This window comes from Ctenopharyngodon idella, chromosome 22 (genome assembly GCF_019924925.1).
Source record: "Ctenopharyngodon idella isolate HZGC_01 chromosome 22, HZGC01, whole genome shotgun sequence".
NCBI lineage: Eukaryota > Metazoa > Chordata > Actinopteri > Cypriniformes > Xenocyprididae > Ctenopharyngodon > Ctenopharyngodon idella.
In genome coordinates this window covers 22,392,605-22,412,009 of record NC_067241.1, presented here as the reverse complement: position 1 = coordinate 22,412,009, position 19,405 = coordinate 22,392,605, and the positions used below count along the sequence as shown (strand labels likewise).

The 19,405-nt window shown below is 36.7% G+C and overlaps 1 protein-coding gene across 5 annotated transcripts in view; it reads right to left on the bottom strand.

Annotated features, from left to right (window-relative positions):
• The window catches only part of utrn (utrophin), a 222,703-nt gene that overhangs the window by 161,346 nt on the left and 41,952 nt on the right, over nucleotides 1-19,405 (bottom strand). For all 5 annotated transcript variants that reach the window (XM_051880130.1, XM_051880128.1, XM_051880126.1 and 2 more), the window contains 15 exons: nucleotides 17,585-17,797; nucleotides 14,862-15,043; nucleotides 14,631-14,781; nucleotides 12,515-12,634; nucleotides 11,838-11,939; nucleotides 10,915-11,022; nucleotides 10,635-10,814; nucleotides 10,372-10,550; nucleotides 9,355-9,454; nucleotides 9,186-9,273; nucleotides 8,848-9,095; nucleotides 8,037-8,217; nucleotides 3,469-3,584; nucleotides 877-1,017; nucleotides 685-798 (listed from right to left, as the gene is read on the bottom strand). In XM_051880130.1, the coding sequence (XP_051736090.1) occupies nucleotides 685-798; nucleotides 877-1,017; nucleotides 3,469-3,584; nucleotides 8,037-8,217; nucleotides 8,848-9,095; nucleotides 9,186-9,273; nucleotides 9,355-9,454; nucleotides 10,372-10,550; nucleotides 10,635-10,814; nucleotides 10,915-11,022; nucleotides 11,838-11,939; nucleotides 12,515-12,634; nucleotides 14,631-14,781; nucleotides 14,862-15,043; nucleotides 17,585-17,797 (2,223 nt within the window). The remainder of the gene's footprint in view (nucleotides 1-684; nucleotides 799-876; nucleotides 1,018-3,468; nucleotides 3,585-8,036; nucleotides 8,218-8,847; nucleotides 9,096-9,185; nucleotides 9,274-9,354; nucleotides 9,455-10,371; nucleotides 10,551-10,634; nucleotides 10,815-10,914; nucleotides 11,023-11,837; nucleotides 11,940-12,514; nucleotides 12,635-14,630; nucleotides 14,782-14,861; nucleotides 15,044-17,584; nucleotides 17,798-19,405) is intronic.

Sequence of the window (19,405 nt, the reverse complement as noted above, 5' to 3'; positions counted from 1 at the left end):
GACGTCATGCACGTGTATTACATGTTCCACCAATAGGTGCGTAGTGTTTCTTTACAAAGTGACATCGCCATCTACTGGCCTGAGAGCAGAATACAAAGTTTTTAGTCATTTTTACAGATCCGTGGATTTTCGTCTGTTAGTGAAGAACATTGTCTGTACGCAAAAAGGAAAAACTTTTCTATTTTTAATGCATCGTTGTCATGTAAACGTACCCTAAAACTATTAAAAATTGTTTTTGTTAATTGAAATGAAGCTAAAAAAAATATATATATATAAATATTAGGTGAATAACGTAAACTTAAACTCAAATAAAAATTAATGGCAACTAACTAAAATAAATAGGTTTACTAAAAATTACTAAAAGTAAAATAAAAATAAATTCTGTCATTAAAATATTGATATAAAAACTGCACTATATGTAGTTTAAATGCTTATATACAGCTCAGTTTTTTATTTGAGTCCTGATTATTAAATAAATGATTAATTTATTGATTATTAAATAAACTTAATACATTTTCGATTTTGGTTTTCCGTCTAAATAAAAACTTTAATTTTGGTTCTGGTAAAAAAAAAAAAAATTCAGTGCACCACTACTAGAAAGCATGTAAAACTATCAGCATTATTCTGGATCATTCAACAGTATCCATTTATATGAATGACATATTTAACGCGTTGACCTCTGACCTTGCACTGGTTGAGCTCTTCCTGTAGTTTGTCGCCGTGGCTGAAGCCACTGGCGTCTCGAGACAGCAGCTCCTCAACCGCATCCAGCCAGCGCTGCACCTCCTCGCTCTTCACCTGATCAACATCAACACAAGCATCAAAACACACAACATTCACACCAGTTCAAGATACTCATGTGAATCAGTCCCTCACCTTTGTGTCCTTCATGCTACCCAGAATGCACTGCAGCATGCTGAGCTGGTCCAGGGCGGCAGTGGAGAGTTCAGTCCAACGCTGCTGCTCCGCTGCCTCCGACTCCTTCAGCCTCTGCTGCTCTATTTCTGCATGCAGAGCCTAGAAAACAGGTCAAAACAACATTACCCACAAGCACCTGCTGCTTTATCGCTCATCACACTCAACTAAGAGTGAGCCAGTTTAAATAATTACAGCTCAAGTTAGGATTTCACTGGTTCAGTCAACTGACTTAGGTAACTAGTTATCTGCCTGATTTAAAGTAATAGATCGATAGACCAGGAAAAACTAAGGCCAATGTGCATTAATATAGTACATAATATTATGTAATACCAGAAACTAGATTTATTGTCTGCATAATAGTTGTCCACATTCGGAACACAAAACCAGGGATTGTACTGTTAACTAAAAATAAATCCATAAAAAAAATAAAATAAAAATAAAAAAATGTTTTGTTAATTAAAAAATAAGATAAAATTTCAAAATAATTGAAAAGAAAATTAGAAATGTTGTCATGGCAATAAACTGAAATAAATAAGTTTACTAAAATTACTAAAACTAAAATAAAAATAAATTAAAGCTAAACATTAAAGCTAAAAATGCACATAGAATTACTAAAACTTGAACTAAAATGAAAACAAATACTAAAACCTTAAAGATAAAAGCTAATTTAAAATATTAACAAATACTAAAATAGTATTTAAAAAAATAATAAAATAACACTGCACAAAACTAATATACTGCTGACTAAAATATGCTGCTGAATTATTTGTGAGCATCTGTGCAGTAATTTAGTCATTTAAAATGATTTAAAATATAGTTCACAAATGGGGAACAGTAACAGTGAAAAAAATTTAAATATAATTAACAATATGCATCAAATGATGTATGTGTGTCTGGAAATAAAATATAATAAAATAAAACAAAATAAAATAAAATAAATCAGACCTCAATACACCTCTTTTAAATTTCTGAATTAAAATTATCTTTCTTTTTCAGAGGTAGGTATTTACTGTTGTAGCACAAGAAAACCATGGTAAAGTTACAATGACATTACAGTGAGGACCCTTGTAGACCCTGAGAGAAAAACTGAGACAAATGCTTTATGTTTGATGTGTACACATGTATTCAAGGTGTAAAGAAGATATGTTATTACTTTGATGCTTACTGTACACTTGAAATATTGTTGAAAATGTAAAAAAGTTGCCAATTCCTTTCTACAAAAATTCCAAATACATTTTTTTTAAAATGAAAAACCCATTGACAGAAGATCCATTATCAGAATATCATTGTAATATGTACTGTTCTGCATGCCAGAGTGCAGTAGCTCATTCACACCAGCAGGTGGAGACACAACTCAAGTGTCAATCGAAAACCCTTCAAAGATCACTTTCACTCCCACAGAAAGAAGTCACATCTAAAATAGGAGATTCTGTGTGATTGTGCTTCTCACAGTCTATAATCAGTTCTTAGATGTGACAGACATTACATAACCAAACTTCAGGGCAGCTTTTGGCTGTTTGTGTGGGCTGGTCAGAGCTGTGCAGATGGGCTCTGCCACGCGGGCACTGCCTGGCGCACGTCCCGTCTCTCTTGGCTAATGGCAAAAACTACCAAAGGAAAGTATAAATATTTATATGTCTTTAAATAAATGTCAGCCTGGGTTTGCTCTCTTTGGCTTGTTTTGCCATCTTAGTCGTTGGCTTTCTTCCCACCATTCAAGCACTTACAGAAAGAAACACGTCCAAAAATCAAAAGCAAACGTCAGCTAAGAGACTGTACACACGGGTCAAGAGCAGATCCAAACAGAGAACCAACACTTGGCACAACATTTGACTAACACAGAGATAACAAGCAGAGTCCTCGTTGAGCACCAAATGAGAGGAAAAACTGGCTTTGGTGAGAAAAAACATACAAACTTCAACAAAATACTTGATTTGAATCAAACTGTAAGAATTAAGTGTTGGTCGGTCCATTGACTTGCATTGGTACACATGTGAATGCTAGAGACAGAACACACAGACTTCTGGGAATTTTGCCATGTTCTATAGTTCACGTTTAGTGACCTCTGACCTGTTAATTTATATCACGTGATGACGTGTGGCCAACAGAAGATTGGTGTGTCTTGGCGTGGCCTCTTAGCTGAATTAAAAGAACGCAAACGTTGCAGTGAAGTGGACTAGATTGCATACTTCTACAATTTGGATTCATTGTGTAGAATTATGTTTGTATAAAAGGCGCTGCAGAAGGTTATATCATATTACGATCAGTACAGAAATTTTGCTCTTGCGTCCACACCGACCCACGATAACGTTCTGTTTACTATAAATGTGCCGCAGTTTTGTCGTCTGTCGCTTTAAATGTTTGCACTCTTAAAAGACGGTGGATTCTGATTGGCTGTCAATGTTTTCAGCTGGAAAAATCGTTCTGAAAGTGATTCCAGTGATATTGTTTCTCTGTGGAGTTATCATTATAGTTGTAGTGTGGAGACTCTAATATTCTCATAATATTAGAGCGATTATTAAAACTAAAATCACACACACACACACAGACCTGAGCCTTAACGAGTCCCTGTTCAGCTGTGTTCATGTCTCTGATGTCACTGTTGATGGTGTTCAGTCTGGACTCGATCTGCTGCAGCACTTTGGACCCCACCAGCCCGGACAAAACTACAGAGAGAAACACACAAATAAATAAATAAATTCATTCATTTATTCATTCATTCAAATAACCTAAAATATTTGATGAGAGAATGTAGCATTTTAGAAGCTGTAACTGGTCACCATTTTTATTATATTTTCTCCACTTTTAATCACATTTTAGCAGTTCCTGCAATTTTTAATAGGGTGTGACGAGATTAAAACGTACGAGATTTCTCGTAGAGGCAAAAAAGCTGTCTCGTAATATTGCCATGACAGAGTGTGAGGGTGAAATTAGGATAGAATATGCCACCGCTACGTTTACATTACACTTCCACTGTCATTTTGCTTTTTATAGAAATAAAAACCATTTAACGAGCAGCAGAGCAGTTCATAGAGTAGAAAGCGAAAGTAAAATGCGTTCAAACTTGATTTCAATACCCCGCATCCCTGATGCATGAAAATATCTCCCAATATGAAAGCTACCTTAGGCTGGACTGTGTAGTTGTAACCATCTCTTAGCTCTGTATCATGCTTGAAGAATAAATCTGATCTCTATTTGCACTTTGAATATTGAAAGTATATTGATTATGGTTGCTCTTATTGTTTGCATATGGTTGGATTTATTGTTTGCACTTAATAACCTATTAAGACTAAGAGAAAACTGTGTCATTTTTATTCATACTGTTTTTATTTCTATGATCAATTTGTGGAAAGGAGATCAATTCGGAGGTCAAAAGTTGTAGAAGCTCTTAATTCACATACAGATGTAAGGTCTTGAAATTTCAAATGCACCTGCAGACTATTTATCTAGTCATGTATTTCATCATTGAGGATTTCTTAAAACTACCGTGCAAAAATCTCATCTCATGTCTCGTCTCATGAGCTACCTGTCTCGTCACACCCCTAATTTTTAATTATAAATATTCTGTGTTTGTGCCATAGAAATGTATGAGCTACATGTATGACCTCCAAATCTACCAGATTTATATGTTTTCAGATTAAAGTTTCAAGTCGGTGCAATTATGTTTTGGGTGGTAGCTAGAGTGTTGCTATGCCACACTGTGGAACACTGGTTGACATGTGATGCCATCTGCTCTCAAACAGCAGCCCCTCGATGGCATATACTGTACATCTGGACACTCACACATAACTAAAGGGTTCCCTGTTGGATTTTGACATGTGTGATTATGATAATGTTTTTGAATTGGCCCCTTCTAAGATGTGGAATATCAGAGAGGACACAAAAATAACTGCCTGTGGCTCACTTGTGTGTGTGTGTGTGTGTGTGTTTGTGTCTGTGTCTGTGTCTGTGTCTGTGTCTGTGTGTGTGTGTGTGTGTGTGTGTGTGTGTGTGTGTGTGTGTGTGTGTGTGTGTGTGTGTGTGAGTGTGTGTGTGTGTGTGTGTGTGTGTGTGTGTGTGTGGTTAGCTTGGATCCCAGATGTTAAAGGTCAACAAGTCAAATCATGGAACATTAGGTTTCCGATTGTCCCACGAACATTAAACTGTTTATGTTTGTGTTTTTATGCAGATTTACTTTAGGGCAAAATGGATGAAAAAAATTGCCCAGATGGAATGTAAAAAAAACAAAACAAAAAAACTCATTTTGATGACATCCTTGAGGGTAAAAATTAGTCATAAATAAAATAAACAATAATTTATTTATTCATTTTTTACATCAGCAGATTGTCAGGCAGCAGTAAACATGCATGTGTGTTTATTTAGCTATACTGTGGGTAAAAATGGTCCCCAGAAGTTTGCTAAATCTGACAAAGCGTCACTTTTGGGGATGTGCTCAGTTAGGAAATACTATTTTTCAAGTAAAGCAACATTTTGTTGTTGTTTTCATTCTGGTTTAATATAGTAAATAAGATTAGCTGTAGATAAAACAATAGAAGTCTACGGCATGTCCCCATTTCCAAGGCTAGCTAAATGTGGAGATTTCCTGAGGCTTTAAGGTTAAACGCTGATGTACTCTTACTTGGAGCTGTTTCAAGCACAACACACACACACACACACACACACTCTCTCAGAGGTTTATCAGTGTGCAAAAGCTTTCTCACTGATGTTACAGCCATAAATAGACTGCTCTCTCTTACTCCGGCCTGGCTCTTGTTGGCTCCACAAATGATTTACCTGTTGCATAAGTCACCATTTCTGTCTTTCAATAAAATGGATGAGAACAAGAGAAATAGAGACAGAGACAGAGAGGTACTGTCCATCTTGGCACCAGTTCAATTCCCGGGACTTGTAAAAATCTCACTGGGCCTCAATCTCTCTGTGGATCTGCTCCAAACCTCATGAACTGCCCACATGAGCTGCAGCATTTTAAGATCACAGTTATACTATGAAAGCCAGACGTTTTAATGTGACTTACAGAACATTCAAGGATTACATTTTATCAGGGAATACAAGCGTGACATTGCTTTCTTAGGGCTATGATTAAACTGATAATCACATTTATTTTTGCACAAAAATAATTGCACTTTCATGTAAGCACAAATCAGGAGAACATCAACTCATACACAGGGTTTATCTGACCTCATCTCGTTTATTTATTATATTTATCATATCCATTAATACTCTCTGCATTATGTAAACTGGTAAAACTTTAAGAAGCTTCTCTGAAAAGCTAAAACAGTGAAATTTCTTATATTAATCCCAATAATTCCAAATTATATGAACTATTTTCTTATTGAAAGTGCATTTAGCAACCACAGCTGCAAACAATAAACCCGAGACTCACGTCTGAGATGGTTTGATGGCAGATTTAGCAGCACAAGCGGCTTGTGAAACAACCCAGAATGGCTGTATGACATGCTCACTTGAGCAGATATATCGCGATTGAGATTGCCAACATGTTTGTCAGTGTTTTCAGATCATTTTGCAGTGCAGAGAGCATGTGCACATGCTTCTCAATTTGGAAAGTATAAGCAAAACACTGGGCAGAAAATGTAACCTTTTTAAGAGAAAAGCTCTGATTTAAACTCTTGACATCTGGCAACCGCAAGCAAGAAAGCGAGAGTCTTGTTACCAATGTAAGATAAGGCAAATATCAAATGAAAAAACAGTTTTTTAGGATAATTTTAATTTTGCCTTACTAAATGAGAGAAGCAAAAACGTGATCACTATTAAAATACGATCAATCACGCAGCCCTAGCTGAGCTACCGAAAATGGTTTAAAAAAATAAATAAAAACCCTATATTTCTATGTATTCCTGTGCTGTATTTGTTTATGCTTAGAGTACCTACAAAGGCAAGATTAGCTACAAAAGTACTTGAACTAAAAAAATATATTTTATATTATATATTATTTATATTTTATATATATATATATATATATATATATATATATTATTTTTATATATTTTAAATCATCAGTGAAATCTGACAACGATATAATACAGTTAGTCTCAAATCACTCTTAAAAATGTATTTCAGGAATGTTCATTTAATGTACATGCAAAAGTAAACTTTATAAAAAAGGTGACTGGCTACATCTGAATTTACCTTCTTCTCTACTATATAAGTAGTAGGCGAGTAGTGTGTCCGAATTCACAGTACTCATAAAAGAGTAGACACAAAGTACCTGGATGACCTACTTATTCTGGTGGCAAGATTCTTAAGTGTATCTGATGGACACTTTACTATCCCATGAGGCCGCAGGAAAGGAGTTGTGAATGATAGTAAAGCGAAATAACTGACACTGGAAGGTCACTTAGCATCTTAGCTCTCAGCTTAGCAACATGCTAATAGCTGGAGTTATATGTAGAGTGTTTGAAACTGATGATGTTCCATTTCAATTTGAACGCTACCCAAGTAGATACTTGCATAAACTTCTGAGGTAATATTTTGTCTTTTTTGGAGCTTGACAGATCCAGTTACAGTCTATTTTATAGTATGGAAAAAGCAAGTTGGACATGCTTCAAAATTTCTCCTTTTGTGTGTGGCTGAAGAAACAAAGTAATCTGAGCTGGAATAATATGAGGGAGAATAAATGATTACATTGCTAGCTGAACTATTGCCTTTAAAGGGATAGTTCACACAAAAATGAAAATTCTATAATTTACTCACCCTCAAGTTGTTCCAAACCTGTATGAGTTTCTTCCTTATGTTGAACAAAAAGAAGATATTTTGAAGAATGTTGGTAACCAAACAGTTGATGGACCCCATTGACTTCCATAGTATGGGGAAAAAAATACTATGGAAGTTAATTGAGCCCATCAACTGTTTCTTCAAAATATCTTCTTTTGTGTTCAAAATTTTCATTTTTGGGTGAACTATCCCTTTAAATGCATTCCTGTAGGAATGTTCTGTTCTTTCTCCAGAAGTGATTTAATTTCTCCTTGATTTGTACCTTAGAAAGAAAAGCTGAACTACCAATTTTCACAATCCTAAGTTCCCTCAAATTGCAGGCTGGAGCAGCATTCTTTAAATGTTATGCGTGTGTTTTGTAAGGGCTGTAATTTGGCATTGTATACCTGTCGTGATGTCCTGCTGCCATGTCTTGAGCTTTTGAATAGTTGAGCTGTGGCGTGATGCCAGCGCCGTCACACTGGGCCTCATGGTATCAGGGGAACCAGGTTCTCCGGTCAGATGCTCCGTCTGAGCGCAGAGATCTTCCACCTGCGGCTGAAGCTTTTCCAGCTCTGCTATCCGAGCCTGAAACACAAATACAGTACACATTTGCTCTGTTAACAACTCTGTGTTGCGCTGCGAAAATCACATCAGGCATTCTGAGTTGTTTTTAGCATGTTTCACTCTTAAAAGTAAAGCTTCTTCATTGGCATCACGGGTGGTTCCATGAAGAACATTTAACATTCATGGAATCCTTCCATTCCACAAAATGGAATTTACTCTCTTAAAAATAAGTTTCAACAAGGGGTTGCATTACCATAGAAGAACCATTTGGGGTTACCCAAAGAACCTTTCAGTGAACAGTTAACCATTTTTATTGTGAAAAAGCACATTTTAACTATGTAAGAACCTTTTTCCACTATAAAGAACCTTTTGTGGAATGGAAAGGTTCCATGGATGTTAAAGGTTCTTCATAGAACCATCAATGCCAATAAAGAACCTTTATTTTTAAGAGTGTATAGTGGAAAAAAGTTCTTTAGATTTTTAAATGTTCTTCAAAAGAAGACTAAATGGTTATAAAGAATCTCTGATGAACCCTAAATGATTCTATTCCACTGGTGCAAAAATCTATTTTTAAGAGTGTACAGTTAAATTCTTGTAAACACCTGATTTGAGAACAATATCTTGCATAAAGTGGCCTGGAATTTGACTGACCTCACAGTCGTCTCTGAGTGTCTGGAGTTCCTGCTGGTTGTCTTTTGCTCTAAACCCTTTTGTGGAGGTCAACCATTTCTCCTGTTCCTGCAGCACTCCATCCACAGCCTTCAGTCCTGATAGAACCGCCGTCACCTGCTCTAGAACTTGAACTCGCTTCCTCAGATCCTGGATCATTTTCTGGCAGCTCTCCCATTCCTTGCGCACAGAGTCCAGGCCAGAACGGGCCACCTCTGAAGACAGACCTTCTATAAAGACAGATTGAGTGAATTTAATTGGTTGGAGAACACAAAGACCATCATTTAACTTGAAAAAAATCACCCATAATAATTCCATACCTTTCTCCAACTGTTCAATCATCTTCTCTCCTTTCTGCACCACCTCTTTCACCGGCCCCTTGTTTTCATCAAGCTCCACCCCCAGAACCTACAGAGACGGAACAAACATATTCAGTAGGCCAAATATATGAACAAGTAAATGTTAGGATGGGTCAACACAGCATGTCACCTGTAGTTTTTCCTTCAGGAGAGGCGAGTCTCCAGCAGCTCGGGCGGATGATTTCCATGCAGCCAGCCGCGACAAAAGCTTGGGAACATCAGTTTCAGCTCTAAAAAACACAAACACATCACATCGGGGTTCACATGAGGGAGTGCTACAGCTGAGCAGAACAACAGAGCAGTGTGTGTAAACACTGTATAGCTTATGCTAACGTTTACAAATGTGCTAATTATGAACAACCGCATGATGGAAACTTGCTTGAACAGCTGCTAATCTGTAATGCTTGAAATGTGACATTTTAATTGTCAAAAACACTGTCTGGAATGACATCAGAATCAGATAGCCTGTGTCAAACAGGTACAATAATTGCTGGCTCATATGATTTGATATTTGATGTAGTGCATTGCAGAATAAACTTCAGGATATTTTTCTAATTTTTTTTTTTTAATTATTGCAGCCTAAAATGACAGAATCTCCACTTTTTGAAATATTAAGTGCACATTTAACAAATTAATGTGCTTATTTAAATCTAATCTAATTATAAGGACTATTATACACTATATTCAGTATTATATATAGTAGTTTAATTATTATCAATAAACCTCCAGAATTTGTCCCACATGCTTAACGGGTAAATGTAAGCAATGTTTTGGATCGCTTGTGCTGCTACATCTCTCTGGCGCCTTTTAAAAGCAAACAGGTTGGAAAGACAATAGACAAGGTTGTGAATGTTTTGAAGCGATAACTTGGAAGTATTAAAAATTAACCTCTCCATCGCTGAAATGGTCTTGCCTCATATCGTAACTTTTCTTTCCTTTTAAACTCTTGTATATAAGTGTGTGTGTGTGTGTGTGCGTGTGCGAAAACCTGGGTAAATAAGACAAAAACGCAAGTTGCTGAAATTAATGTGGAGTTTGCTTGATTTTACATTAAATTCTGTGATTGTGTGAAATCCTGGAGGGACTGTTAAAAAAAAATATTTCTAGGGTTTTTGTCAGGGAAGACGCATGTTTGTGTTTGTCGTACAGTCTCCTGAGCTCGCCGTCTGTATCTAGATGTCGTCTTTTTGGTGGGGCGGGTGGTGGTAGCTCTCGGTCGCTGCTGGTGAAGGTCTGCTCCATCCGTGTTGTTACTGTTGTGACTGTCTCCATGACAAACCTCTCCTGTATCTGGGACATCCCGGTCACAGACACTGCTTCGGTTACCTGGAAACAGAACAGACACTTGGAATCAATGTTATATAAGAGACTAACGTGCAACAATACAGACAAGAGAGAGGTGTATCTGACCTGGCTGGAACAGTCCTCCAGTTTTTGGACCAGGTTGTCCCAGCGTTGGGTCAATTGGTCTGTGTCTGTCTCGATCCTCTGAGCTGCGGCTGGACTGTTTAACAGCACCATCACATCCTGTCCAGCATCTGACAGAGCACTCAGGGTCCTCCGCTTCTGGGCCATATCCTCCTTAAGACTCTGCCATAGGTTGAAAGGTCAAAACATTCGGCTGAATAATGGTTTATTCTTTTTATAACCTAAGCTACAAATACAAAGTTATGCATGTTTGTCTACTCACGGCTAATCTGCGGACGCTGCCATTTATTTCACTGGGATCTCTAAAATCACAGGTCTGAATTTCACTCAAGGCCTTCTCCTTTTCTGCAAGCCATGACCCAAACAAACTCTGAATGGACAAAAAGATAGAAATAATAAGACATTTAAATAAGTCAAGTGATGAGAAGATTATTACTTTGAAAGCAAAATAGAAAAAAAAAAAAGAAGTTGATTTTCCGAAGCAAAAATGCATCATTATTCATATGTTGCTCCAAATAAAAAGAGAAAATAATCATGTCTCCCACCCCTACACAGTACTTTGACATACAACCATAAAACAACACTAATTTACCGTAATATCATAGAGAAAATCATCTGATCTGCAACACAGTTCAGTTTTAGTTTATACTGTAACTGCAGACCGACGAAAGTGGGCTAGACGGATAAAGTGGGAGAATAAAATTGTGTGCACTCTACACTAATGATGTACTGGGTCAATGGTAATAGTATCTGCAGGTCATAAACAGTCATAATTTAATCTCACCCTTTCCCAGAATGAAGTCTGAACTGTTAAAAATAGCAACCTAACCCTTAAATGCATTCTATGAACATTCCAAGTCCAAGATAAGAGCAGAACACAATGGGGCCCAACACAGAGCCCTGAGGCACACCTCAGACAATTTTTTGGCCAGCAGCTGTAGTAAAATCAAGTTTTTTTGCTGGATTGAAATTAATGTATGAATAGGCAAAAACAAATATATTTAAGTACTCAAACTTTACAACAATTATTGTGTGACATTCATTTCAATTTAAAATTTGTTTCAATTTGCAAACTTCAAAACATTTTACATAAAGTCCATTAATTATCAATAATCATTATCGGCCTCATTATCAATTTTGTGATTTGTTACAGTGAAATTTTGGATTTTTGGTATTAGGCCTCACCTGGTCATCAAGCAGCCGCTGCCACACCAGCTGCATTTCCTCAAGTTTGTTCCAGCGCTCCTCCGTCCAGCGACAAACTGCCGCCCAGCGCTCCCCCAGTGACTGTGAAGAACAGATGGAAAAACAAAAGAAAGTTATTCACTGACTTTCCGACTTTTCACACACTTTTATGGCTTCTGGGAGTGTCAGATATCTGTTCAGTTCCAAGTTTCTTGCTGCACTGCATCCAATGAATTCTCAACTATCAGTACACCCATGGAAGAAGCGGAAAACAACTTGGTTTGATTACCTTTGCACTTTAGTAAGAAGAAATGTACTATAAGAGTCAATCTTTTCTGCATTCACTTTCAGATTTAACCACATCATTCACCTTAGTCTCTAGTCAAACACTGCAGGTACTGTTAAATAACACATTTCAATTTGAAGCAATACCTTGAACCACGGTTTGCGTTCTGTATGGTTATGTGTTTTGTTTCACTACTGGTACATGAAAATTAGTGCTGAAGAAACACCAAATGACACTCAAAAAGTTGTGTCATAAAAACTAATGATTTATTTATAATCTATGTCTGAAGACAATAACAGCTCTGGCTCTCCAAACTGTCACCTTAAAGTTACAGTAATTCTAACACAACAAAAAAAAGAGGCTGCATTTTATCCTGCATGTTGTCCACTACCTGCAGTTGGTCCTCCAGGGCAGCAGTGGCGCTCTCCCCACTGTTCTCGTCCACGACCACAACCATGTGTGTAAGAGAGTTCACCTTTACCTGCTCCACCTCCAGATCATTTTGCAACACCTGAGGACATAGTGCAGTGAAAAAAAAAAAAGTCAATGGTTAGGGTCTAAAGCATACCTGTTTTTATTTACATTGTTCATTTACATTGTTCATTTTCAGATGCATATAAATAATGCATATAGATAAATGCATATAAATAATATGTTAAATAATATAATCTTCCATAATACAACTTATTGTATTCCCATTGAAAAAAGGGGAATATAGTGTGGATATGACATTTTTGACTCGAGGTTCTGTACCAAGAATAAAAGTGTGCATGTGCATGTCTCCATATATAGTGTGGAAGCATTTGGGTGATGTGGTACCCTTCCTATGAGACTGTGAGGCTGTGAGGCTCCTAAATATAAGCATGTGTGTGGGAGCGAACGTGTGTGTGTTCTTCATTCTCTAGCTGAACAAACATGTCGAGGTCGTGTTTGCCCCTCGTTCACTGGGGCGTGTGCTGATTTGCTTATTCATTCTTCTCACAACTCAATCTCTCTCCTTTCAGCAGTCATGGTAAATTCAGAACGGACATCAGAAAGAGAAACCTTTTATTTGCGAACAGGTTATGCACACACATGCAAGTCATTCATTAACTACTCAGGTCTCCTAAGCAAAGTTTTATTGCTCAGAGGTTGCTATTTAAGGAGAGTCTCATAATTGTCTTTTAATGTTTCCAATAATCTTTTTCTACAATCCGTTTTGGTAACACTTTATAATAAGTGTACAGTAATAAAGTACTTACAAATCAAACTATTAGTTTAAAAGTTAATTCATATTTAATTTGTTGTAGTCTCAACAGTGTTAATATTAATAGGCTATATACAAATAGCGAGTTCTTCATTTATTGTCACTGCAATTAACACAAATATTATTGTTTAATTAGCTCATATGTGCTTTCTGTCTTGACGATAAATGCGATGCATTTTAAGTCATTTCAAAGTCATTAGGTACGTCAGCGAATGATTAGATAAGCGTCGTCATTGTTTGATGGACAAAGATTGAAAATTAATCATAGTCGTAAGGTTCATTGTGATTAAGTTATCATTTTGTAATGCATTGCAACTAGCGGTCGACCAATATAGACTTTTTGATGACCACTGCAAATGTCGATATCTTAGAGAGCACGGTGACTGATGGCCGATATAAAGCCCATGGACCCTGGACCACAAAATTGAGATTTATGCATCACCTGAAAGCTGAAAAAATAAGCTTTCCATTGATGTATGGTTAGTTGGGATATGACAATATTTGGCCGAGATGCAACTATTTGAAAATCTGGAATCTGAGGGTGCAAAAAAAATCTAAATATTGAGAAAATCGCCTTTAAAGTTGTACAAATGAAGTGCTTAGCAATGTATATCCACTCACAGAAATACATTTTTGATATATTTACAGTAGGAAATTTACAAAATATCTTCAGAAAAATCGATAATTTTGACCCATACAATGTATTGTTGGCTATTGCTACATTATACTCGTGCGACTTATGACTGGTTTTGTGGTCCAGGGTCACATTTATGATATCACTTTTTTTTTTTTTTTACTTTTTTTTTTTTAAATAATATTTACTAAATTAGAAATAAATCATTATTTGCTGAATGCTGACCGTAGATAAGAAATTATTATAGCATTTACCTTTATATTACTAATAACAGAATAATAGTTTTTCATATACCGTTTACTTTCTTTGTTTAACAGCTCTGTCTAATAATAATTTATTACACAGATCTGTTAAACAGAAACTAATGAAGATGAAGAATAAGAGCTCAGATGCTGGTGTGCTCTGTTTCAAAATAAAAGTCCCATGTGCTGTCAAAATAAAAGACACATGAAGTAAATGAAAAAACTCATCGGCCGATACCGGTAATTAAAAAAAAAAAAAAAAAAAGTCATAAACAGGCTGATATGTAACTACCACTATTTGCAACGCACCGTATCATGACACACCGTGACATAGTTGTCGATACCCAGTCTTACATTAATTAGAGAAATCAAATGTGTCCCTTACTTTGTGCTGCTCTATCTGGGCCCGATATCCCTCCATGTCTCCCGCTATTGGCTCTGTCTCCATTTTACGGATCCGCCCCTCCGTCAGTGTCAGCCAATCAGAGAGCTGCTGGAGCTGCTGTTGCTGAAGGTCCATCAGAACCTCATGAAGTCTGAAGATGGAGGAGAGAGAGGTCACATTAAATCACTCTCCTCAAACAGAAGAGCTCGACAGGAATGTGTGTGTCCGTACCTGGACTGGCGGTCCATGCTGGCGACCCGCAGGTTTTCCCAGCGGGAGTTGAGCAGTGACATTTGTTCTCGGATCTCATCCTCCTCTTCCTCACTCAGATTGCCTTGAGCGATCAGCTGGTTTCCCGCCTGTAGCACATTACCCACGCTGCTCTGGTGGGCCGTCAACTCCATCATAAAGGCCTGAGGGCAAGAAGATACATCGGTCACCAGGGCGAATGCAAACCTTCTTCACAAAAGACTTAAACAGGAAGGGAAGTTTTGGAGTCATTTAATGAGCAGCTGTGGTGATGATCACCTTTTGAAAGTTCATTATAGCAAAAAGGGAGAGATTTATAGAGACTTTACCATGGTTAAGCGTGTTTTAGGCACTTCTTAATGAGTTTAACATTAGTTAATGCTTAATGTATGAACAAATAATGACAAATTTTTACAGCATTTATTAATCTATGTTGACATGCATTTATAGATAGACTATTGTTCAGTGATAATTTATGAATACATTAATGTTAATTTATACCTTTAACTTGTTTTATTTAATGTTTTATAAATGTCTGTTTCATTTTTTCACAATTTTTTCCATTTCAATTTTGAAAACTGTTTTAATGGTCTAATTAAATAAGAATTAATTTTATTAACAATTTAATCATTTATTACAATTTTAACAAAAATGGGGACCTTTGAATTTGGTTTTTCTATCAGACCTGGCAGTTATCTGAGTCCTAGTTGAAATCGTGACAATAACGGCCATTACAACATCAGAACAAACAGAGCCAAATCAAACTACTAGCAACACAGCAATCGTGACATGATTGTTTGACAGTGTAAAAACAACACTTTCTCAATACAGCAAAAAAAAAAAAAAAAAAAAGAGGCAACAAACGTTCTGTACATTAAGTTAGTATTTGATGGTTAAAGTGGGGACCATAGTGCAGGGACAAACTCAAAAGATCTGCACAGCTTTCCCGTATTTGCCTTGCTTTTGTTTTTGCATCAATGCCTCATACTGGTGTTCACTTTCAGAGAGGAATGTGAAGCTCACTCTCTCTCTCCATCATTCAGGAGTAAGTTTATGTGCACTGGCTCTGCTGTCTGTCAAAGGTCTCCCTGCCTCACAGAATTCTTCACATTCCTGGCATGTTGGGATCATGTTCTCTGAGAGCATTTGAAGACGTCTGCTGAAGAGTCAGAGGAGTGCGCGGGATGACCAAAATCTTCATAACGGTATTTTATATCACCACAGAAGTGTTGTCACAATACTGGAATTTCTAACCTCAATGTAATACCTTGAACAATATTGATATATTCCATACCATTTTTGCTAACACAGGGAAAAACTGCTACAACATTAAGAGAATAAAATTTTAAAATCAGGTTAATTTACATTTGACCATAATCAATGAATTTTCGGGAACTTCACTTTAAGCCTATATATACAGTCAAACCTAAATTTGTTCAGACACCTTGAACATTTCATTCATTATTACAGTTTATTCACTATAGTTAAAAATAGTAATAAAATATGACAAGATCTCAGAGTTAAACTGTGTCAGAAAAAAATTATCTTAATTATGTCAGAACACTTAAGCAAAACATGGTCAGGTCAAAGTGTCTGATTAATTTTTGGTCCCAAATTATCATCAGTTTTACTGGTAGTCCACTGTATGAAGAATTTTTGGGTATAATATGTCACAGTTTCCTTTATTTTGGTATCCTCACTTACATAAATGAACTATAGTGTCCTGCACCCACTAGTAAAAATATATCAAAAATATCAAAAATGTCTGAATAATTTTTGGTTTGACTGTATAATGCAAGGTATTCATAGTGTACATTAAGACGCATTATGTCTTTTCATAAATAACTGTAACCAAAGTTAAAATACATTAACGCATTAATGTTAACAAATGCAACCCTTGATTTTAATAATGTATTAGTGAAACTAACATTGACTAAGATTAATAAATGCTGTAGAATTATTGTTCATTCTTAGTTCATGTTAACTAAAGCAGTTACCTAATGTTAACTAATGAATTGCCTTATTTACCTTACCTTTACCTTGTTGTAAAGTGTTACCAAAATTCTATTGGCTGGGATTATATAAAAATAATAATAGTAAGCTATTAATATTATTCTTATTTTTATTTTAAAGACAGAAATATTTTACTATTGTAAAACAACTGCAGTGTAAAATAAAAAAATAAAATGAATATTTCCTAATAGTAATTATAACAATAATAATTTACTTGCAATAATTAAACTTTGAGCTTTTATTTTGATGGGAAACTGTAGGGAAGTCTTAAGTTTCTGTGAAACAGGTGAACAATTGCTTCATTACAAATTTAGAGAAATGTTGTAATCATCTGTCCACAAAAATGTTGGAATAACTATATAATCACTTAATTAATTAACTATATAATCACTTAATTAAAAACACTGCGCTGTGCGTTAACTCGCTGTCGGAGAGAAGAGCGTGAAAAAGTGAAGCTGGTATCAGTGTATCAATGCTGCTGAAGATGAGAATTGATAACAATAAAGTATGTGTATCAATATTATTATTATTTTTTTTTTTTTTATATCGTTAAATAACCATGTTATAATGCCAATTTTGTAATAATTCAGTAATAATCCTGGGAAACTAACAATTTAAATCATTATTCACTGGACTTTATATCTGCCTAAGCTCTGATGTGAGCAGATGCTTCCTGTGTCCAGCACATATACCTCATGCGTGTGGAACTGCTCTTTGACCTCCTCTACATCATCGGACACGTCGTCTTGCATGTGCAGTGTGTCTTCGGCCGACAGCAGCCAGGTGAGCACCTCTTCCAGAGTCATCTGATACGTGTCGAGATTCACCTCCATCTCCACCTCCGTCAGTGTGCTGGGCGTCTCTGCCCGTGTGCTGCTCATCTCCTCTGGCTCTCCAGCCAATCCCTGCACAGGAACAGACATTCATTAGTGCTCATCAGAATGTTAAATAACATAAGTAATTAAGAATGTAAAAGTGGAGGATTGATTTTTCCATTAAAGTTTCCACATCTGCCTTTGTGTGACTTACTGAATGTGTTTGCATTCATGTGTAACACGTTCAAACACTGTGACAGGAGGTTAAGAGACACACAATAACCGATGATATGTGTAAATGATGTTAGGTCCCATATCTGAACATGCAAAGGCATTAATGAATTCTGAAAGCTGTAGTGAAGGAGACTTTAAAGGAATAATGACATCAGCCTAAAGCTTTATACATCACAGGCCCTGTTTTCCACCTATTAAGATGCGTTTTGATCGATCGGATCACAAGCAGATAAGGGAGACACATTCCTGTTTACACCTGGTCTCTTTTGTCCACTTTCAACCACTTCTGTCCTGATTTCTTCGAGGGGAGGGTCTATGGGTGGGTAAATGTAGGGTTTTTTTTTTTCAGATCTTACGATCTAATGGACAAAATAAGCTTACACAATTTACATATGAATACGACCGGAGATGACGGAAAAACATACGGACAGCATCAGCGTTCGTTTCTGCTCTGACAGCCACAAGACCAGCTGAACGCTGTGAGTGTGTGTTAGAAGTCAGGAGTGATGAGAGAACATTGTGCTTTGTACATTTTTCATCTTCAAACCAAACTTGGGTCTTCAGCCGACAAAGTTTAAACCCCGTCTGACTAGCATGTTTCCTATAATGCTTACACATTAGGACAGTAGACAGAGAGTAGACGGTCTTTAGTGTCTGTTTGAACACATTCGACCACATGAGTTTCTACACTATGAAAACAATCTGGTCGAATGTGTTTTCAGCTACCTCTGGAAGTGGTCAAAAGTGGACAAGCTCAAAATGTTTTACACCCCGTTTACACCTGTATTTAGTGTCGTCCACTTGTGATCCGATCAACCAAAAAGCATCTTAATAGGTAGAAACAGGGTCATGTCCTTGAATGTGCTAAAACATGCCCCCACGCACACAAAGCATCAATAAGGAACTTTTCTGCAAATGTAAAAACTTCTTAAGATGGACGACATTTCAGGATTCTTCATTGAAAAGTTCAAAAGAACAGCATTTATTTAAAATGTACATCTTTTGTAACATTATAAAATGTCTTTACTGTCACTTTTGATCAATTTAATGCTTCTTTTTTGGGGGGTGGGGGTTTTCTGGGATGTGAATTTTGTCCTGGACTTGTTTACTGAGATTCACTTCAGCATCTGTTGTGAGATGGTTTACAATGTTACCATGAAACACGCACAAGAGAATGACTTATGGGAAAAGTCATTACTGAAGTTCAAGAGTCTGAACCGCACAATCAAAACAAGCAGTACTGCACTAACTCTCAGCCATTCGCAGGACCTTTAGAGCCAGACAATACTGCTATTGGCACGTGTTCTCAGCTGACTAAACAGCCTAACAGGGCCGGTCATGTGATATTACCCACATTCTCAGATGTTTATGTCCCACGCCCTAAAAACTGACAGCTTTTCTAAAAGCGGCGACCTACATTCCTCAGCACACCCAAGCCAGAAATGTCCCAGCTCATTGATAAGA